Source organism: Nuphar pumila, chromosome 2 (genome assembly GCF_984573655.1).
Source record: "Nuphar pumila chromosome 2, dmNupPumi1.hap1.1, whole genome shotgun sequence".
NCBI lineage: Eukaryota > Viridiplantae > Streptophyta > Magnoliopsida > Nymphaeales > Nymphaeaceae > Nuphar > Nuphar pumila.
This window is the reverse complement of record NC_143250.1, coordinates 81,068,886-81,092,664: the sequence shown is the minus strand read 5'-3', so window position 1 is coordinate 81,092,664 and position 23,779 is coordinate 81,068,886. Positions and strand designations below refer to the sequence as shown.

The following is a 23,779-nucleotide window of genomic DNA, read 5'->3' as shown; positions in this document are numbered from 1 at the left end:
GGGGAAACAAGTCTTACGTGCTTACATACATGGCGCTCATTCAGACCCGAGAATACGCACCTGCGTGTTCCGGGGGGGAACATATAACCTGCTACGCACGATATGTCATAGTCGACTTTAGCTCCACTATTCAATCAAATGCTTGTACCTTAAGTGGGACACCCTGAGGGCAACTAGACTAGCCTTTGGCGTAAGCCCAGTAGTACAAAAAAGGAGAATGTAAGCAATTTCTTGTGTTTTCCTTTTCCCCTTATGAAGATCATTGCATCTTCATCTTAAGGATGGACGGTGCTCAACACTTCTAATTTCCACAGTCATGATATTTACTAAAGCGGATCATGCATCTTAGATGAGTCCAAGATGCATCTATGGTGGGAACCATAGTGACAAATGTTTTAAAACAGCAAAATAACAGCAGCCAAATTCTCGTAAGGAACCTATTTTTTTCTCTCATGCTTTTATTGGAAAAATTAATTAATTGAAAATTTAGAAAATTGTGTAAAATGAATAAAATTAAATATGTAACAAAAGTAAAATAGACTTTTTTTTCCAAGAAGTAGCTGATATAAACAACATTATTACAATTAACACTACAAGAAAATTGTTAATTAGCGACGGAAATTTGCGACGGATTTTTTCCGTCGCGAATTAGCGACAGATTAGCTAGAGAAACAATCTGTCGCTAATTTGCGACGGATTAGCGAGGAAACAACTTTTATCGCTAATCCGTCGCTACTTAGCGACGGATTAGCTACTGCAATTTTTTGTCGCTAATTCTTATTACAAGAACACCATTTCAACGATGGATTTAGAGAGGGAACTCTGTCGTTGCGAATCCGTCGCTAATTAGCGACGGCTTAGCGACAGAGTATATTCCGTCGCTGTTTTGGTTTTTTGATTTACGACGGCGTAGCGACGGAATTATTCCGTCGCTAAGCCGTCGCTAAATGTCGCGTAAATCCCTAATCCCATCCCTCTTTCTCTTTTTCCTGTTTCGCTGTCTTGCTCCCGCCCGCCGCCCTCTCCCTACCGCCGCCCGTCGGCTCTCGCCACCGCCCGGCCACCGCCGCTCGCCTGCCGCCGCTCCCCGTCCACCGCTCGTCAGCCACCGCTCGCCTGCCGCCGCTCCCCGTCCACCGCTCGCCAGCCGCCGCTCCCCTTTCCTGGCTGCGCCCTCTCCCCACTGTTGCTCCTCCATCGCCAGACTACCGTCATCCTTCGCAAACCCTGCTACCTGCGAACCATCTTCCTCAAAACCCTCTCACCTTCTCCTATCCACCTGATCCCTTCACCACCATCTTCCTTGAAACCCTCGAATACCCAAAAGAACGATCCCGTACATGATGCAAGATCGTCGGGGTTCAAGTTTTGCTCGATAGGGGTTTGAGCGACAGAGTTAGATCGTCAGGTTTCTATAGTTCTTGATCGACAGGGGTCTGAGCGATGGGGTTTGATCGATAGGTTTCGTCTGGGTACTACAACGAGCATCCAGTGTTGCCTTAGCGAGGTAAAGACTTCTGTTATCTCCCTTCCTTCTGTAGCTTCCTCTTTCCCAATCTCTATCGTCTTTTCTTTTTTAACCTAGCCGTTGTGCTCTTTCAATCCCTCAAACACTACTGGAGGTGGAAGATGTTTTAGGGTTTCTTTTAAAGGGATAACATGCATCATGATCAGATGCCCTGTTAATTAATTGTTGAGATGGTATTGGAAATTTTTACTTTTCCAAGTGTTTGTTGGGTACCATATAAAATAGTAGCCATTATAATAAAAAACCTCTATGAGTTCTCAGTATGTTGCACCAGCTTGTTCTCGTGTGTTATCTGTATGCCGTGTAACTATTGGATAGAAGATTGAAACAAACCGAAATTTTAACTGTTGTAGAAATTCTTGTATTCTCCTGTATTGTAGCAATGTTTTGCAATAGCACATCAACTTATTTCTTTGATGTTATGTGTAGATTTAACCTCAGTTCCAATTAATGGATGAGATTGCAATTCCTTTGCAACACATTAACATTTCTTTGCCTGTTGTCTAATTGAGACATTTTAACCCTGATTCATTGCGGACTTGGGAGTGCTGTATGAACTTTATGATGCTTATAACTGAGACATCATAAACTCCTGATTCATTCCTGATTTGGCAGTGTTGCATGAACTTTATGTTGATTTTCGTATTTTCAATGCCTTTCAATATGGCCAGGAAAAAAAGATTCATCATGCAGGATATTGAAATTTTGAGATTTGTTGACTGTATCTGCTCATTGTTAGGTGCCTTCTAATTGTATTTGTGCTATATTTAAGATAAGTCTGCTTCTGCTACAATTCGTGTGTTTTTCACTTTAACATCACATTGCTATATCATGCAATTGTGGCATGACTATGATTTAAGCAATTTGTTTGTATCTGTTATAAGCAATCTTACAATGGGCACCCATTCCCATTGTCTTCTTCATCTTGATAGGCATCATTTCAGCCTTCACATTGTAACAGATTTGAGCACTGCATGCATATTTATTGTTTGAACTGAGGGTTTGTCCATTTTTTTCTAGCACTCTAGTTTGTATCTTTGGCATTTCAGACAAGTTATCTTGGTGGTTTTAATTTCTTCAAAAGAGTGTAAAGAAAGTAGCAGTGATCATAATCATCCCTTTAAAGTTCAAGTTTTGATATTGGGAACATAATTGTCATTTGTACAGTTTGATTGAGGTCTGAGTACCAAACAACTAGATATAGATTGAATATGGTATCTGGGAGTGTACGCAGGGGGAGCATTGTGAGCTTTGAAAAATATTCATTTTAACACATTGTTTTTTGCAGATTTCTCAACGGAACTCGCTTGTGCCCCGCCACCCGTGGTAAGTAAGTGACAAAAACACTTTATTGTTCAGTAAGTGCCCCGTGGTAAGTAAGTGCCCCGTCATCCCTTCACATGTTATTTAATTTATTGAGTGTAACACTTTATTGTTCACACACTCACTTAGTTGTTGATATCTAGGACTGCTTTGTTGGAGTTCGGAGATCATGCTGAGCATGATTTTAATGTATGAATATAGAAGTGTTCTTATTTTTGGAGTACGGAGTCCATGCTAGGCATGGTAGTAGTTAGTGGGATATTGAAGTGTGTTTGCTGCAGGTACATGTTTGACATTTGTTTGATATGAATTATTTCGATGTATTGCAATGTTTGATGTGATTGTATCCATGCTTACATGTAGTTACTTTCAATTTGATTATGTCTTCCATGTGAAATTGTATACTGAAAGCATGCTTCAAATGAATGTATCGTGTCATGAATAGTTTGCACATGAAAATATTAAGTTATCAATGCATGCATCATAATTCTTGTGATTGTATGACATCATATATTGCATGATAAATTTGATATTTTCTTCATCATAGCATTCTGATGGTTCTCTTTTAACTGGTTAGGATACTATTCGTAACATCATACGACAAAATGACTGCAAACCGTGAATGGATGTACCGTAGGATAGTGGACAATGAGTTATCGCATGAATATATGGATGGTGTTGACAGTTTTATTGAATTTGCAACGGCAAGTGTCAGTACAGTAGATCCCACAGGTCGGATTAGGTGTCCCTGCAAGATTTGTAAGAATAATCGATTTGTAGAACCTCATGGCGTTAGACATCACCTATACAGGAAGGGTTTTGTGAGTGATTATCAGAACTGGACGTTTCATGGAGAAGAATTTAGAAACAATTTTGATGCACGTGTGAATGTGGTGCACGATAATCCATATACGAATTTGATATTTGATGCCGCAGGAATAGAACTGGGTTTTGCTATGAGTTCTAGTGATGTAAGAACTGCCGTAGATGAAGAATCACCAAACGATGCAGCTAGTAGATTTTATGATTTACTTAGAGATGCTGATGAGCCACTTTGGAACGGTTGTGAGAGTCACACTATCTTGTCTGCAGTTCTTCAACTAATGAATTTGAAGTCCGAGTATAATTTGAGTCAATCATGTTTTGACCGTTTGTGCATGATTGTCAAGAGTATGTTGCCCAAAGATGAGAAATTGCCACAAAATTTCTATCGTGCGAACGTTATGGTCAACGCTCTAGGTATGGGTTACAAAAAGATTGATGTTTGTCCAAATCACTGCATGTTGTATTTCAAGGAGCAGGAAAACAACATATCATGCCTGTCATGTGGGCATCCTCGGTTCAAGCCAAAGACAAGAGGCAATGGTAGCACGAGATCAAAGAAAGTTTCATACAAGTCGCTCCGCTATTTTCCTATCACTCCTAGATTGCAGCGATTGTATATGTCTTCAAGGACAGCTAAACACATGAGATGGCATGCAAATAAAGTTCGACACGATGAAAATAAGATCACGCATCCTGTTGATGCTGAAGCTTGGAAGCACTTTGATCGTACTCATCAGAACTTCGCAATGGAAGTGCGAAATGTTAGACTCGGTCTATGTACAGATGGATTTAATCCATTTGGGGGTAGATCAACTTCATACTCATGCTGGCCAGTATTTGTAACTCCATACAACCTTTCACCAAGCTTGTGTATGAAATGTCCAAATCTTTTCTTGTCTCTGTTGATCCCTGGTCCGACCTCACCTGGCCAAAATCTTGATGTATATCTAAGGTCATTGATTGATGAATTAAAAGTATTGTGGGATGACGGTGTTACCACGTATGATGCCCACAAAAAACAAAATTTCAACATGAAGGCCGTTGTTCTACGGACAATCAGTGACTTCCCTGCATATGGTATGTTATCTGGTTGGAGCACACATGGGAGGTTGGCTTGTCCGTACTGCATGGAGGATTCCAAAGCTTTTAGATTGAGGCATGGAAGGAAGCCTTGCTGGTTTGAGTGCCATCGTCGATTTCTACCCAGCGATCATCCGTTCTGACGTCAAAAGAATGCATTTAAAGCAGGCACAACTGAAACGGAAGGTCCATCCTCAAGATTGTCCGGCATAGAGATTCTAAGAAGATTGCGATACTTTTCAGATGTATTAACAGATGTCCGCAGTCCTACACCCTTCCGTGGATTTGGGAAGGATCACAATTGGACAAAAAAATCTATTTTTTGGGAACTACCGTATTGGCCGACCCTATTGATACGACATAATTTGGATGTGATGCATGTAGAGAAAAATGAGCATGCTATAATAACATATAGAGTTTTTTTACTGCCTTAGAACACATATGAACATGCTATATATCATTTATGATAGAATCACATATAATTTTTTTTGCTTTGCCTGCCTTAGAGCACATATGAGCATGCTATAATCACATATTCAATTTTTTAACTGCCTTAGCACACATACGAGCATGATCGAATCACATATATAGTTTTTTGCCTGCCTTAAAGCACATATGAGCATGGTAGAATCACATATAGAGTTTTTCTAGATGCCTTAGAACACATATGAGCATGCTATAATCACATATTCAATTTTTTGACTGCCTTAGCACACATACGAGCATGATCGAATCACATATATAGTTTTTTGCCTGCCTTAAAGCACATATGAGCATGGTAGAATCACATATAGAGTTTTTCTAGATGCCTTAGAACACATATGAACATGCTATAATCACATATTCAATTTTTTGACTGCCTTAGCACACATACGAGCATGATCGAATCACATATATAGTTTTTTGCCTGCCTTAAAGCACATCTGAGCATGGTAGAATCACATATAGAGTTTTTCTAGATGCCTTAGAACACATATGAACATGCTATAATCACATATTCAATTTTTTGACTGCCTTAGCACACATATGAGCATGATAGAATCACACACATATATATATATATATATATATATATAAAACTTTTTGTCTGCCTTAGAGCACATATGAGCATGATAGAATCACATATAAAGTTTTTTTGACTGCATTAGAACACATATGAGCATGCTATAATCACATATTCAGTTTTTTAACTGCCTAAGAACACATATGAGCATGTTATAATCACATATTCAGTTTTTTGACTGCCTTAGAACACATATGAGCATGCTATAATAACATATAGAGTTTTTTTATTGCATTAGAGCACATATGAGCATGCTATAATAACATATAAAGTTTTTTTGCCTGCCTAAGAACACATATGAGCATGATAGAATCACATATAAAGTTTTTTTGACTGTATTAGAACACATATGAGCATGCTATAATCACATATTCAGTTTTTTGACTGCCTTAGCACACATATGAGCATGATAGAATCATATATATATATATATATATATATATATATATATATATATATATATATATATATATATATATATATATATATATATATATATATATATATATATATATATATATATATATATATATATATAACTTTTTGCCTGCCTTAGAGCACATATGAGCATGATAGAATCACATATAGAGTTTTTTTATTGCCTTAGATCACACATGAGCACATGATAGAATCACATATAATGTGTAATTTATTTCATTATATTTTGTTTATCAATACTGACTGTTCTTTTCTTGTGTAGGCTGCTAGCGATAATCAGCGTAGTGGAGCTGAAGGGACAGATAAAGACAATGAACAAGAAGACACACAAAATCTTGGCGATGATTAGAGGACTGTGTTGAAGAAGTTCTATTTTTTTTATGTTTCCTAATTGTAATTGTTGAATTGTAAATAATTAAACTTCTTAATTTTAAGGTGGAACGATTAATTGTTGTAGATTCTTGTTATATGAAATTTTTTGTGTGGTTTGTTTTTTATTTACAGGAAATATAAATTGTACAGGAAATAGAAATTGCTCGGTATTTAATTTTCAAATAAATTTTTTTTAATTTTTTTTCGTATTTGCGACGGATTAGCGACGGAACCATCCGTCGCTATTAATATTAATCTAGCGACGGAAGTAAATCCGTCGTCAAGCCGTGGTCGCCGTTTAGTACCGGCGGATTGGCGACGGAATATAGCGCTCGTTATTCCGTCGCAATTGGCGACGGACCTGGCGACAGAATAATTCCGTCGCCAGTTAGCGTCGAAATATTCGCGACGTAAGCATACTGTCGCCACGTTGTCGCTAATCCGTCGCTAACCATGTTAGCGACGGATTAGCGACGGAATGTGGTCGTCGCTAATCTACTTCTTTGTTGTAGTGTAAATCACGATAATTTTGTTTAAATATTAAAATCATAATAGTTTGAAAATACGACAATATTTTGGCTTTTTATAGAAGTGACTAAAAATATTGTCCTCTACGATATTTTCAAAATAGTGCGCCCATATTTGTCATTATGGTGAGACAGGCATTCTTTGCAATCTCAACACAAAAACTGACAGATATGGACCATTCGATCTTGGGATTACATCTGCTCATAGGACATGCCTATGCGTACTACTCATGAAATCATGGCTCTCATTTAAATGCTAGCCAAAGTTTTTGGTTGAGTTAGATATGAGTACACAAGGGGGCTGTAAAAACTCCAAGAATATTCTTGCAAATTAAGAAAGTTCATGCCTTCATACATAATGGCTCATTAACTGTATCTGTTGCCTTTGTGAATTGGATTTAAATAGGTTTCAGAGATTTATATCACTCTATACCTGTGGTTGGTGAAGCATATAATGTGACATAATAATTGTTGTCGTAAAATAATGGTGCACTCTTTTTGTACAGTTTCTTTCAAAGAGAATAAATAAAATAAAAGACAAAAAAACAAACTCTTCTTGTGCAGTGTAATACACTGTAAGAATATGGCAGAGATGTGTCCCTTAAGGTATACTTTGTATAAAGTGGTAGAAATGTCTCTCCTGATATTATCCCTGCCTCAAAATGGTTGATGTGAACAGTATTTAAAATGCTTCCTAGATATCTGTGCGTTTTGACACACCACATCAAAGAGTGTTTGCGCATTGATGATTTTTTTTTTGACAAGATGGAGAAATCTCCTAATCTGAAACATAGTTAGGAGAGTAAGAAGCTACTGCTAGATGCAATGTGCAAATAAACTTTCACAAGCATTAGATGCTTAGCCATGAATGTGATAAATCAGTGAGATGACATGACTTGACATTCTTATATAATAGATTTTCACACAAGTCAAATTCATAACCTAAAAGAAAACATGAGAAAGTTTAATGCCTGAGAATGTAAATCACATAAATCACTATCTCAGGAACAAAACTTTCTGAATAAGATCGAGACAAACATGCCTGCAGTGTGCAAAGTGTGAAGTGAGAAACAGAGTCTAAGAAATGCCCAGATGCATAAAGTGCAATATAAGTGACAAGAGAAAAGCGCGTGGGACACAATAATGGAAACAAATAGAAAATGACCAAAAGAAAGTGAAGGCTTACCTTTCTTTTACTTCAAATGAATTTGAGGCAGGGCCGGCTGGCCTCTTTGATATTTGAGGCCACCACCTAAGACCTCAAATGAAAAAAATATATAACGGTTATATTTCACATGCAGAGGGCCTCCAATGAAACATGGCACATGCATGTGCCTCATGTTGATGGCCTCCAATGAAAAAAAAATATGGGCCTCAAATGAAATATGCCTAGGGCCTCAACTTCTCTTGAGCCGCCCCTGATTTGAGGCTTTTGTTTTGCAATATATATATATATATATATATATATATATATATATATATATATACGTGTTAAATAAATATGTAAATAGATTTTTCTGTATTTTTGGTGTTTTGACTCCATAATTGTGTTGGGGATGGTCGATTTATTAGGAATCTACACCTGAATCATGTATCAAGAAAGTTCATTTTGGTAGCAGGATAAGCGAGCTTTTTATTTTTCTGGAGCCAACTCATCAAAAAATTTAAGAAGCATGATAAAAGCGTGTAGTTTCATGCTTCTTAAGCAAGCTTCTAGTTTCTATTAACTATGATCGGAACTATAAAGTGCATGATTATAACTAAAAGCAATAGATACTCATTCACATAGGGAAATTTCTCATAATGATCTAAACCATCAATTGCACAACACTGGTCGCTATGTTCCCTAACATAACATTTAAAATAAAAGGAAAGAGAAAAACCCGCGTCTATTAAAAATTATTAAACAAAAACTTTTTATACCTCCAAAGGGTTGGTGTAGCATATATATGTGAAAGCACATGATACACAAAAAATGGCACGAGGTATTAAAGTTTTGGCATAAAGAGGTAGGACCACAACAGTAATTCATTTTAAAAGTGTATTTTTTTTTATATATTTACATGGAGGTATTTTTTTATAGATCAGAGACGTAGCCACTGCTGGTTTTTCCTATCGTATTTACAGCTGTTGTCCTGGCATAAAACTTGGTGAGCTTACTTTGCCCTCGCGAAGTCGGCTTGCGCAAAGGTGATGCCCATGGAATTTGAACCTATTTTAAAAGTGTAATTTGTTACACAGTACTTCATTAATATAGTATTGTTTTCAGCAGTCCTCCAGAAATGCAGGGAGCAGGTTATATGTCTCCCCACCCCCGAAGACGGCCATTAGCCAAAGTGCGTGTTCGGGGGTCCCAATGAGTGCCACATATATAAGCTCGTGGGGCTCATATCTCCATGTTTGTCAGCATCAGTTAGCATCAGAGTCCAGTGCGGTTGCAAAGACTTAAGTACCATTTCCGTCATTGGTGCCATAAAACGACGATTCTAGAAAAGGAGCGATTGCAAAGACTTAAGTATCCCGGAGATGGTTATTTAAGACTCAGTCCTTGCACTGCAGGAATATTCGAGAAAGAAATCCCCCTAAAGAAGGCCATGAACATCAATCATCTCTCTCTCTCTCTCTGTGTGCACATCCAGCAAACGATCCTACAATGCTTCATCAAGCACAGACTGACCTGCACATTGACTGTAGCATGGTTTAACTTGATGAGTTATGGAGCCTAATTCAGAGTTTTTACCCTTATAGAAGGGGGGGTCCAGCGGCTCCTCCCAGTGCGGGTCCCCCAACCAAATTTTTTTTGGGCCTTGTATAGATTTTTTCTTTTTTCTTTTCCTCTTGTAACTGTCGAAAAAGAGCAATAAAGTATTTTGTTTGATCGTTCTTGTTTATTGTTTCCTTCGGTTGTTTCTTGCTTGCAGTTTTTGTAACACCATTTTTCGTGATTATTTATTTATTTTTTTGCTACATAATTTTCGTAAATCGCTACTCGATTTAGCGATTTTTTGTTTTTTTTTGCTACACGGTTTTCATAAATCGCTATTTGATTTAGTGATTTGCCATTTTTTTTGCTATGCGATTTTCGTAAATCGCTACTTGATATAGCGATTTACGAAAATCGCATAGCGATTTGCCATTTATTTATTTTTGCTACGCGATTTTCATAAATCGCAACTCGATTTAGAGATTTGCCATTTTTTCGCTACGTGATTTTTGTAAATCACTATTGTGTGTAAATTGTAAATCGTGATGTCAAACTCTGCCCCCGTGAGCGCGATCTTCGGCGTGATCAGATTGTAGTCGCCAGCCATCCCGATGGCAGTCTTGAGGTTCGTGATGGGGAAGCCGGAGAGGAATGTGTCATTCCCGACGTTGGTGGGGAGGTGGGTCCTGTCGAAGCGCACGGTGCCGGAGGTCGAGATGAGGACCTCGCGGTGCCAGAACCCGACAAATGCCCGCCAAGACTTGAGGGTTTGAACGCCTGTGTTGAGCAGCGTGAGGGTGGCTTGAAAGGCATAGCACTGAGCGAAAGTATTGCCGACTTAGAGGTAGACAGATTGTACTTTAAAAGACTCCATTGTACGTGTGCCGAAAGAAGATTTCGTTGTAGGTGTCCCTCAAAGGCGGTAGAGGGGCTGCCACAGTCGGTTGCCCGCTGGATGAGGGCAACATTCTGGCCACTGCTAGCAAAAAAAGGACGACGATCACCATCGGATCGCCGACTCTTTGTCTCCCTTAATTTTTTTTCTAGAGAGAGAGAGAGAAGGGGGATTTTACAGTGTTTCACGGAGAAGGAAGAAGAAGAAGATGACGACGAAAAGTTCAAACAGAAAAGAAAGAAAGTGTTTTGGATTTGTTTCGTTTTTTGGACTTTGAAGAGTTAACATCATCCTCGACTTTTTGGATGGAGGATATTTTTGTCTTTTTTTCGAACCATCATTTCTTATTTTTTTAATGAAGAACATTTTTGTCATTTTCTCGAACCGTCATTTCATGGTAAAAATAGAAAGGAAGGGTACTTAAGTCTTTGCAACTGCACCGGACTCCGATGCTAAGTGATGCCGACACACACAGGAATACGAGTTCCATGTGCTTATATACATGGTGCTCATTCGGACCCCCAAACATGCATTGTAGCAAACATTGTGTCTTCAGAAGAGACAACACCCTCCCTTATCCCCCCCTTCTGAATAGAGAATATCAGGATAACAACTTTTGGACCTAAACCAGTCTTTTTGTTGAACCAGGCTTTCTTCCCTTTCTTCCCTTTTTCAAACTGTTTTATACAATAGTTTTTCTTTTGTCTCTTAGTTCGTTAAGTCAATGTTGATTGGTCACTCATGCTACTCCTTGTGCTTTAAATGGGTCAACCGTCAAAATGAAGATTAAGATTATTATATATTATGCTGAGGTTTAGTACTCCAAAGTTTTAATTGAGTCAGTAAGGAGAGGCCACCCTATTAATGAACTCACAATGGCAGTGATCGGTGGGTCATGTACATATCTTGACCGATCAGTTATCATTAACCAGGCCAAACCCGACAACACGGTTGACGTGATTAAAAACGCTTTTTCTGGTGCCATGCATTAGCGCCACTAGTAAATGTATTATCAGCAGCACTTTTATTGGGGAAACCACTGACACAAAGTTAGCGTCAATAAAACCGATGGGGCTCAGCTTGTCTGGTAGGAGCAGCTAGTGGGACGTTGTATATTCAAAACCCAAGGATACAGTGTAACTAGTAGGGTCTGCCTAACCCCAGCTTGCCTTTTAAAAAAAACTAATAAAAAGGTTAGCGTCAGATTTCTTGTAGTACGTCGTGTACTTATTACAAATCTAGAGACCAACCAAACCTGAAAGTGCCCGGAAATCGGCCAATTATTACATCCATAGATAGCATCTTCTTAAATTCCGCTGGTTACAATTTTTTCACAGATTTGGGGACCAAGTGGTCATGCAGCCAGAGGACAAGGACAGCCTTTTAATTGTCCCTTGGCAAGACTAAGAGGGGAGGCACCTTTGAGGCTTAGGGAGGTTGGGCTTGGAATCAATGTTTGATCCGTCCATCACATGTCCCCCACTTCACATGTTTCCTTATATGCGAATTGAATGCCAGGCACTTCAACTCACAATTCACACCAGCCCCCCCTCCCCATACTCTCTCTCTCTCTCTCTCGCTTGCAATCAGACGAGCATGGAGGAACTCTTTGCTACCCTGTCTGTAAGTCCCACCTTTTGGTTTCTTCTTGCTGTGATTATTTTCCAATTGTTTGTACTCATACTGAAGGCCTACAACCAAAGAGTGAGCCAACAGTGTTACCTCGTTGACTATGTATGTTTCAAACCATCAGATGATAGAAAGCTCAGCACTGAGCTATGTGGGGAGATCATACAGAGGAACAAGAACCTCTGTCTGGAGGACTTTAAATTCCTCCTAAAGGTCATAGTGGGCTCTGGCCTTGGTGAAGAAACATATGGTCCAAACGACATAATAGAAGGCAAGGAGCTTGATATGTCATCACTCAACTCTGGCTTGGCTGAGATGAATGTGGCCTTCATCCAGACACTGGATAAGCTCTTCAAGAAGACCAAGATACACCCTGCCGACATTGACATACTTGTCGTCAATGTTTCGATGCTCTCGTCAATGCCGTCGCTCGCCGCGAGAATCGTTAACCGGTATAAGATGAGGGAGGATATCAAGGTATTCAATCTATCAGGTATGGGTTGTAGTGCTAGCCTCATCTCCTTAGACATGGTCGTGAACTTGTTCAAGATCTACAACAATGTTATCGCACTTATCGTATCGTCTGAGTGCATTGGACCGAATTGGTACTCTGGAAGCGAGAGGTCCATGCTCGTTGCAAATTGCCTCTTTCGTTCTGGTTGTTGCTCCATGATGCTAACTAACAAGAGGAGCTACCGAGCCCGAGCCAAGCTGAAACTCAAGGTCCTAGTCAGGACTCACCGCGGTGCTTGTGATGATGCCTATGGCTGTGCCATCCAACAAGAGGATGAGAGTGGCTTGACTGGGTTCTACCTTGGGAAACGCCTCCCGCAGGCAGCCACAGAGGCCTTCATCTACAATCTGAAAGATCTGGCACCTCAGATCCTACCGATGATGGAGTTGGCTCGGTACATAGTCAAGAGCTATCTTTATAAGAAGACTGGCTCAACTCAAGCTGGGGTGGATTTCAAGGTTGCTGTTGACCATTTCTGTATCCACCCAGGTGGGTCGGCTGTGGTCAACGGTGTCGGGAAGAGCCTAGGGCTGAGTCAGCATGACCTTGAGCCAGCTAGAATGGCACTTCATCGATTCGGGAACACATCAGCGAGTGGCCTGTGGTATGTGCTGGCCTATATGGAGGCGAAGAAAAGGCTGAAGAGGGGTGACAGGGTGCTGCAGATTAGCTTTGGGTCCGGGTTCAAGTGTAACAGTGCCTATTGGGAAGTGGTGAGGGACTTGGAAGATAAGGATGTGTGGGAAGACTGTGTTGATAAGTACCCACCAGAAACCCTAGTTAACCCCTTCTTGGACAAGTACGGTTGGATTAAAGAGCTCACTAGCCTCCCACCAATATGAAGGGCTGAGGCGTTGCCCCATTTTCTAGCTACTATATACTTGTTCTTCTATTATTGTATGTCAATGAATATGTGTCTGTGGGTGAAGGGGGTGCATGCTTGCATGTTTGTGTGCTTGTGTGCATGTGTATGTGTGCTCTTCTTGCTTGTATTAGTAGAAAGGTTGGCAAAATCTTGCAACATGGGATAAACGGCCATATGTCATGTTTGTTTAGTATATGCCATGCCAAATCTCTTGTTTCTTTTCTAATAAAGATTGCCTACTTAGGGTGCTTGCTTAAATGCTTAGAATGATAGTTGCATCACAGTAATTTGGAAAACATAGTGAGGTTTTTTAGCTCAGCCAGATTTTCCCCAGGTAGAGATTTGTGACCACAATTTATAGTGCATTACCAATCATCCTACATTTTTCTTTTTAAGTCATGGATGGCTAAAATGTGAAGAGCTCAACACCAGATCACTTTAGAGACTAACTCACCAACTTGATCTTCCGCGGGAACCGTATGTCGACTGGCATGGTATCGCTTCTCTCTGCCACTCAAGTGTACCGCCTCTGCCATGCTTAAGCCCCTTCTTCCCTGTACACCACCTAACAGTGCAAGTGCCAGCCACCCAGTTCCTCCTATTTGTTCAGGGCTGGCAGCATGAACTCTGATTCAATTTGGGTATTCAATCCTGCCAACTGCCATTTTTCCTACTTGTTTCCCACCTTGGTTAGGCCTTCCCCTAATAGGGCATTTGTTTTATACCCTTTTGTATGAAAGAGACTCTTTTCACATGAAATAAGGCATCTTTTCTAAAAGGGTGAAACAAACATGTCTATGAGAAATATATAGTGAGACCCATATAATAAATGTAAAAAAACTGCTTTCCTGGATTCATATATAATGAGTGAGCATTAATACACGAATCATAGTTGGCCGGTTCATTATGTTTGCATGAGCTCTCATGACTTCATTTCATCCCATTTAAAGTATTAGGTTTAATTTAACATTAAAATATCAAAAATATAGATTTTATTAATTAAAGAATTAATTTTTTTTGTGTCCTCATTGTTATTTTCAAAAAAAAGATCAAACTTGCAATTTAAACCTGCCTCACTAGTTCGTGTGTCCAAATATAGCTTACAAGGATGTAATTGAAACGAAAAATGATCGTATTGTACAGCAAATTTAACACGTTTCCAAAAAATGCTTCACAACTTTCAAGATCCATCAAATGTCTAATTTCACACATTTCCAACTTTTTTAGGACCTTTTTACCTTTCGAACCAGCGAATCTTTCAATTTTTGCACAATGTCTCTATGCCCTTTTGATTCTTCCTATATCTCAATAAAAGTTGTATTTGCACGATGTTTTCATAGAAATCACTAATTTCACACAAAATAACTTGCCAAAATGGCTATTTTACATCCCAACAAAGTAGATTCAGATGATAAACATGCACATCTTCTTTACTTTGCAACCCCCTACAAAATTCCTCTTTTTAAAATGTTGTACCTCACTTTTTTGCAACCCCAATACTGAATTAGGAAATCCCATGCGTACGCCATGCAAAAGCCGAATACCTCCTCACTTTCACAAAAGCCCCATGATTTTTTATCTATATTATGAAAATTGCAATATTGCTTACGAAAATCCTTTCAGAACATGATTCCCTTGCAAATTTCATCAAGAGTTTTGCATTGATGGTTGCAAAAGTCTATATTTTGATAAGAAATTCATGAAAAGTTTGTAGAATTGATGGACTTTTGCATGTTGTCGAGTTATAGCGATGTGAAATTTTGTTTTAGCATGAAAATTTATGTGTATATATACGCATTTGTGTTCATTTTTTTTCTTTTTTTCATTTGTATCCAGAAAAAGCGGTAACCCTTTTACCTCTAGAATCCTAATCTTTTACTTGTACCCTTGCAACGATTCTCATAAACATTTTTTCCTTCTATTTGGATGCTCAAAGACTTCCCTAATTAGTTTTTTTTCTCCATTCTGGCCATTTTTGTGAAAGTTTTTTTTGTAAGGTGAGTTTCATACAAACACATTGTTTTTGAACTTTTTTACTTTTTTTTGTAGATATGACCATTTAATGGATTTGTAATGTTTTTGTTTGATTGTTTTTGTGGATGTATTATAAATATATTTTTTTATTGTGGATGTTTTATTTATGTAACCCTATATTTTATATAATATTTGACACCATATTTATCATTTAGGGTTTACTATATTTAGGGTTTTTTTACATAGATATAGATTTTTTGTTGATATAGATGACTTATGTCTATTTGTTTGTCTTGTACTTAATATTCAGTGGTTTTGTCTTGGTGTGTTGGGGCTAGGGTTGACTGCGTACAAACATTTAATTAGTTAGATGTGGTTGGGGTTGATTGGGCACAAGCATTGAATATGGGTTATGAGGTTGTTGTGGGTTGTTGGTTTTCAAAATGGTCATTGTTAATTAAATGATATGTTGTGTGTAGGCAGTTATGATGACTTCTGAAAGGGTAAGGGTATTTTATTATAGCACTGATCAACCTATTTGGTGATTCATAATGGTCCCTAAAAAAATAGTTATAAGTAATTTGTAGCATTCATGTCTCATAAAACTGGATATGTCAAAGACTTAATGATCCTTTGGTATAAGTGTTCACCAAAAATTAGATGGCAAACATATATGGATACATGTCTTGAATGTTGATGATGTAGAATGAATGTTACATAGTGGCAATCTTTACTTAATTGCTAGTAAAACTAATTGAGAAGTCATTGTTTGCAAAGTTAAACAAAAAATTGTTAGTTACAAAGTTATACAAGAAGTAGTCAAAAGTGATGTACATGAAGTAATAAAAAATGATATACAAGAAACAGTTAAAAGTGATGTATAAGAAGTGATTGATGAGTGAAATGATGAGAATCTTATGAATAATGTGCATCTATCTCAGGCACATTTATCTATTGAGCTCTGTCCTTTGGAGAACATCTCATTGTGTCCAACAAGCAACAATGAAAGGATCATTGAAGAGGATGTAAAACTAAGTGGGTAAACCTGTGCTGGTGATCTTCATCATAGTAAGTTGGATGACACCTAGCCTTCCAATGCAGATGATAAATCTAGGTAAAGGTTGTTAGACTTTTTGATTTATGCTTGAGTTGGAGATGTTATTTTTATTATTAATCTTGAAAGTTATAAATGCAAAAATAATGCATGTATGGAAGCAAAGAGAGTGATACATATGACAATTTGATTTAATTTGTGCAACCAATTTGTCAATTAGGGATAGTAGTGATGATGACTACAATAAAAAATTAGATGATAACGATGATAATAACTATACCAATTCGACTAAGCTAGAATCAGAAACGATATGAGAGGACCAAGACAATAATGATATGAGAAAAATAATGGCAGGTGTGAACAATGCATGAATGATATTTGAGAAGTCAACCCCTTGGTTCTTGTTCAATGAATTCTCAATCAATAAAGACAAATTAAAAATCATTGAAGCTAAGCCATCTCAGTTGTATAATGAGTTGCACAATGAAAAACTTAATGATTGTAAGTAGTTCTAGTGGCTAACAACAGATTCAAATGATCAAGAAATTGCTTGCCAAAAAAGGTTTAATGATCTTGAGCATTGTCATGAGTTTTTTAGAGATCATGTGATCAAGAATAACTATAAACCAAAATTCGTAAAGAGCTACTTTAACAGAGTCACTGTCGTATGCACGAGAAAGAACCTGCAAACTATGGTTGATTGCCCTTAGAATATTCATTGCACAAAGATGCTTAAAGCACTGATCTTGCTAGTGAAGAGGTATGAAAGGGATAATACATGTAGTGAATCAGTGGACAATCTTGTAATGAAAAAGTGTCTTCCAAATAGATTTCATGTATTATTCATGAATGTTTGTATGATAACTCAAATATGACTCCAAGAGAAATCATGAATGACATAAGTCGGCTATTTATAAACAAGTATGACATGGGTAGAAATTTACTGGAGAGACACTATATAATTTATTCAAAGAGTCCTTTAGGATGCTTCTTGCCTATTGCAATCATTTGATGATGGCTAATCGAGGATCGCTAGGGTACATTGAGACTGATAGAAGACATTGACTTAAGTATTAGCACTTATCCTTCTGCCCATGATGCTAACTAACAAGAGGAGCTATCAAGTGTGAGCCAAGTTGAGGCTCAAGGTCCTAGTAAGGACTCACTGCAGTGCTAGTGATGATGCCTATAGTTGTGCCATCCAACAAGAGGATGAGAGTGGCTTGACTGAGTTCTACCGTAGGAAAAGCCTACCACAGGCAGACACAAAGGCCTTCATCTACAATATGAAAGATCTGGCACCTCAGATCCTACCGATCATGGAGTTGGCTAAATATATAGTCAAGAGCTATCGGTATAAGAAGACTCACTCAACTCAAGTTGGGGTGGATTTCAAGGTGGTTGTTGACCATTTGTTTATACTGCCCAATGGGTCGGCGGTGGTCAACAGTGTCGGGAAGAGCCTAGGGCTGATTCAATATGACCTTGAGCCAATTAAAATGAGACTTCCTATATTCGGAAACATGTTGGCATGTGGTATGTGCTGGCCTATATGGTGGTGAAGAAAAGGCTGAAGAGGGGTGACAAGGTGTTGCAGATTAGCTTTGAGTCTGGGTTCAAGTGTAACAATGCCTACTGGGAAGTGGTGAGGGACTTGGAAGATAAGGATGTATGGGAAGACTATGTTGATAAGTACCCACCAGAAACCCTAGTTAACCCCTTCTTGGACAAGTATGGTTGGATTAAAGAGCTCACTAGCCTCCCACCAATGTGAAGGGCTGAGGCGTTGCCCCATTTTCTAGCTACTATATACTTGTTCTTTAATTATTGTATGTCAATGAATATTTGTCTGTGGGTGAAGGGGGTGCATGCTTGCATGCTTGTGTGTATATGTGTGGTCTTATTGCTTGTATAAGTAGAAAGGTTGGCAAAATCTTGAAACATGGGATAAACGGCCATATGTCATGTTTGTTTAGTATATGCCATGCCAAATCTCTTCTTTCTTTTCTAATAAAAATTGCCTACTTAGGGTGCTTGCTTAAATGATATTTGTAGCACAGTATGTTGTTATTCTTTGTTGTGATAATTTTTTAAAGCATATAAATATAGTAATGAAGAAAACATGTGCATCTTATTGCCACATTAACACAATAAAAATAGTTTTTATTGTATTTTTATACTATTTATATTTTTATTCACACTTTATATATTTTATGTTTTATATATTTAGCAAGATTTTTTCAAGAAAATCAACAATTTGGAAATATAATGAGCTTTTTTTGCTCAGCCAGATTTTTCGTAGGTCGAGATTTGTAACCACAATTTATAGTGCATTACCAAGCATTCTTTCCATCATTTTTCTTTTTAAATCATGGATGGCTAAAATGTGAAGAGATCAACACCAAATCACTTTAATTAGAGACTAACTCACGAACTTGATCTTCTGTGGGAAACGTATGTTGGCATGGCATCGCTTTCCTCTGCAAGTCACACTACAACAAAGCAGTAGCTTAGCGACGACCACATTCCGTCGCTAATCCGTCGCTAATCATGTTAGCGACGGATTAGCGACAACGCGGCGACAGTATGCTTACGTCGCGAATATTTCGACGCTAACTGGCGACGGAATAATTCTGTCGCCAAGTCCGTCGCTAATTGCGACGGAATAACGAGCGCTATATTCCGTCGCCAATCCGCCGGTACTAAACGGCGACCACGGCGTGGCGACGGATTTAATTCCGTCGCTAAGCCGTCGCTAGATTAATATGAATAGCGACGGAATCATCCGTCGCTAATCCGTCGCAAAAACGAAAAAAAATCAAAAAAAAAATTATTTAAAAATTAATTACCGAGAACTGTACAATTTATATTTCCTGTACAATTTATATTTCCTGTAAATAAAAAACAAACCACACAAAAAAATTCATATAACAAGTATCTATAATAATTAATCGTTCCACCTTAAAACTAAAAAGTTTAATTATTTACAATTCAACAATTACAATTAGGAAAAATAAAAAAAAATAGAACTTCTTCAACACAGTCCTCTAATCATCGCCAAGATTTTGTGCGTCTTCTTGTTCATTGTCTTTATCTGTCCTTTCAGCTCCACTACCCTGATTATCGCTAGCAGCCTACACAAGAAAAGAACAGTCAGTATTGATAAACAAAATATAATGAAATAAATTACACACTATATGTGATTCTATCATGTGCTCATGTGTGATCTAAGGCAATAAAAAAACTCTATATGTGATTCTATCATGCTCATATGTGTGCTAAGGCAGTCAAAAAATTGAATATGTGATTATAGCATGTTCATATGTGTTCTAAGGCATATAAAAAAACTCTATATGTGATTCTACCATGCTCAGATGTGCTTTAAGGCAGGCAAAAAACTATATATGTGATTCGATCATGCTCGTATGTGTGCTAAGGCAGTAAAAAAATTGAATATGTGAATATAGCATGCTCATATGTGCTCTAAGGCAAGCAAAGCCAAAAATTTTATATGTGATTCTATCATAAATGATATATAACATGTTCATATGTGTTCTAAGGCAGTTAAAAAACTCTATATGTTATTATAGCATGTTCATATGTGTGCTAAGGCAGTCAAAAAACAGAATATGTGATTATAATATGCTCATATGTGTTCTTAGGCAGTAAAAAAACTGAATATGTGATTATAGCATGCTTATGTGTTCTAATGCAATCAAAAAAACTTTATATGTGATTCTATCATGCTCATATGTGCTCTAAGACAGACAAAAAAGTTAAATATATATATATGTGATTCTATCATGCTCATATGTGTGCTAAGGCAGTAAAAAAATTGAATATGTGATTATAGCATGTTCATATGTGTTCTAAGGCATCTAGAAAAACTCTATATGTGATTCTACCATGCTCAGATGTGCTTTAAGACAGTCAAAAAAACTATATATGTGATTATACCTGAGAGGGACCTGGAATCGAAGATCCCCTATCCTGAACAGCGGCCTTGATCTCATTTCGGAGAAAGGGGGCGACGGTGTATTGGAAGTAGTTATTCAGTGATTCATTAATGATCTCGCGTACATCATCACCGGAAAGAATAGTCGGCTGCTTGGAGCTTATGTCGGCGCAAGAAGTTGGTGAGCCGTAACTGGAAGAACCAATAACTGGTGAAGTGTTCATATTACTCCCAAACCCGAACACGCAACCTTTTTTGGGTTCACCTGCTGCAGTCACCCATGCTGTAGGATCAAATGATGGATGCTGAGTAGCGTCTTCGCCATATCGCTCTACCATTTGTTGCTCATATGCCTCCTACAAAATAATGTTTAAAGTATTCATTAATAATTAATGATAACATTATGATGACTTGCATATATATTGCAATGATTATTAATAGAATTAATACATACCGTTGTTGTTCTCGCCTTCTCTGATACGAAGACTCCCGTGGTCTTCCGTTTATGTGTTTCTACAAACACATCCTTATATGGTACACTGCCTCCTTTTTTTGCTTCCTGCGAAGTTAAATGACAAAAGATTTAGTACACAAATTTGCAACAATACTTATAAAATTAATATTATATATTGATGAGTTACCATTTTCTTTAGGTGGCTCCCAAATGTCTTAGATTCACCTGTGTGTAGATGGGCTTCGGGCATCTTCGATCGATTTTGTGAAGCCTTCGCAGAGCGATTTTTAAATGCAACTACCAAATGCATGCCCAAGTCGTTGAAATATCGACAGCTTGTCAGCTACAGTTACTTGTTCTCCATCATCGTTACGGGGCGGGCATGTGTAACGTGTTGAAATATGAGGTTCGAAGTACATAGATGAGAAATTTGAAATCTCTTCTAAAGTGTACGCCTCACAAATAGAGCCTTCTACTCTTGCTTTATTACGAACCTTTTTTTTTAGGTCGAACATGCATCTGACAAGAATATACATTTCAAATTTTAAATATCTGTCATTAAAGAGACAAATATAAAAAAAAATATACCTTTCAAATGGGTACATCCATCGATATTGCACAGGGCCACCAACCCTTAGTTCATATGGCAAATGTATGATCAAATGTTCCATAACATCGAAAAATGCTGGCGTAAATATCTTTTCTAACAGACAAACAGTGGTGATGACAGAGTCCTCGAGATTCTTTACATCTGATACAATGACCTCCGATGCGCACAATGTTCTGAAAAATCCGCTCAACTCAGACAATACCCCCCATATAGGTTTGTCTAACATATCATGGAATGCTAGGGGTATCAATCGTTGCATAAAGATATGACAATCATGGCTCTTCAACCCATATAACTGTCCATCGTCAATCTTCACAGCCCGAGCAATGTTAGAGACATATTCATCTGGAAATCTCAGTTGTCTCAACCATTGACATACATGTTTTATTTGATCAGGTCCGAGCACGTACTTCGCCTTTGGTTTCAGTACTTTGCCATTATACTCTTTGAGTTCCAATTCTGGTCTTTTACATATTAATTTTAAATCCATACGGGCCTTCGGATTATCCTTCGTTTTTCCTTTAATATTCATTATTGTATTGAACACATTATCAAACACATTTTTCTCTACATGCATCACATCCAAATTATGTCGTATCAATAGGGTCGGCCAATACGGTAGTTCCCAAAAAATAGATTTTTTCGTCCAATTGTGTTCCTTCCCAAATCCACGGAAGGGTGTAGGACTGCGGGCATCTGTTAATACATCTGGAAAGTATCGCAATCTTCTTAAAATCTCTATGCCAGACAATCTTGAGGATGGACCTTCCATTTCAGTTGTGTCTGCTGTAAATGCATTCTTTTGACGTCGGAACGGATGATCGCTGGGTAGAAATCGACGATGGCAATCAAACCAGCAAGGCTTCCTTCCATGCCTCAATCTAAAAGCTTTGGAATCCTCCATGCAGTACGGACAAGCCAACCTCCCATGTGTGCTCCAACCAGATAACATACCATATGCAGGGAAGTCACTGATTGTCCATAGAACAGCGGCCTTCATGTTGAAATTTTGTTTTTTGTGGGCATCATACGTGGTAACACCGTCATCCCACAGTACTTTTAATTCATCAATCAATGGCCTTAGATATACATCAAGATTTTGGCCAGGTGAGGTCGGACCAGGGATCAACAGAGACAAGAAAAGATTTGGACGTTTCATACACAAGCTTGGTGGAAGGTTGTATGGAGTTACAAATACTGGCCAGCATGAGTATGGAGTTGATCTACCCCCAAATGGATTAAATCCATCTGTACATAGACCGAGTCTAACATTTCGCACTTCCATTGTGAAGTTCTGATGAGTACGATCAAAGTGCTTCCAAGCTTCAGCGTCAACAGGATGCGTGATCTTGTTTTCATCGTGTCGAACTTTATTTGCATGTCATCTCATGTGTTTAGCTGTCTTTGAAGACATATACAATCGCTGCAATCTAGGAGTGATAGGAAAGTAGCGGAGCGACTTGTATGAAACTTCCTTTGATCTCGTGCTACCATTGCCTCTTGTCTTTGGCTTGAACCGAGGATGCCCACATGACGGGCATGATATGTCGTTTTCCTGCTCCTTGAAATACAACATGCAGTGATTTGGACAAGCATCAATCTTTTTGTAACCCATACCTAGAGCGTTGACCATAACTTTCGCACGATAGAAATTTTGTGGCAATTTCTCATCTTTAGGCAACATACTCTTCACAATCATGCACAAACGGTCAAAACATGATTGACTCAAATTATACTCGGACTTCAAATTCATTAGTTGAAGAACTGCAGACAAGATAGTGTGACTCTCACAACCGTTCCAAAGTGGCTCATCAGCATCTCTAAGTAAATCATAAAATCTACTAGCTGCATCGTTTGGTGATTCTTCATCTACGACAGTTCTTACATCACTAGAACTCATAGCAGAACCCAGTTCTGTTCCTGCAGCATCAAATATCAAATTCGTATATGGATTATCGTGCACCACATT

At 38.2% G+C, this 23,779-nt stretch overlaps 1 protein-coding gene, 1 long non-coding RNA gene and 1 pseudogene across 4 annotated transcripts; 2 read left to right on the top strand and 1 right to left on the bottom strand.

The window, feature by feature from the left end:
• The first annotated feature begins 594 nt into the window (after positions 1–594).
• Positions 595–6,754, top strand: LOC149845830 (uncharacterized). 2 transcript variants are annotated; one of them, XR_016430480.1, is made up of 2 exons: positions 595–2,854; positions 6,520–6,754. It is a non-coding gene; the product is annotated as an uncharacterized LOC149845830 (long non-coding RNA). The 2 variants fall into 2 exon arrangements; XR_016430481.1 differs by having other exon boundaries at positions 2,836–2,900.
• A 5,389-nt stretch (positions 6,755–12,143) lies between these two features.
• LOC149845829 (3-ketoacyl-CoA synthase 12 pseudogene) lies at positions 12,144–14,021 on the top strand (annotated as a pseudogene). The gene has a single exon (XR_016430479.1). The product of XR_016430479.1 is annotated as a 3-ketoacyl-CoA synthase 12 pseudogene (transcript).
• Positions 14,022–19,347: 5,326 nt separating this feature from the next.
• LOC149845828 (uncharacterized) lies at positions 19,348–20,979 on the bottom strand. Its single transcript, XM_089997749.1, has 2 exons — positions 20,749–20,979; positions 19,348–19,925 (listed from the first exon to the last, which is right to left on the bottom strand). Exons 1-2 carry the CDS (start codon positions 20,968–20,970, stop codon positions 19,839–19,841), a joined length of 309 nt encoding a protein of 102 aa, XP_089853875.1. The 5' UTR covers positions 20,971–20,979; the 3' UTR covers positions 19,348–19,838.
• Between the last annotated feature and the right edge of the window lie 2,800 nt (positions 20,980–23,779).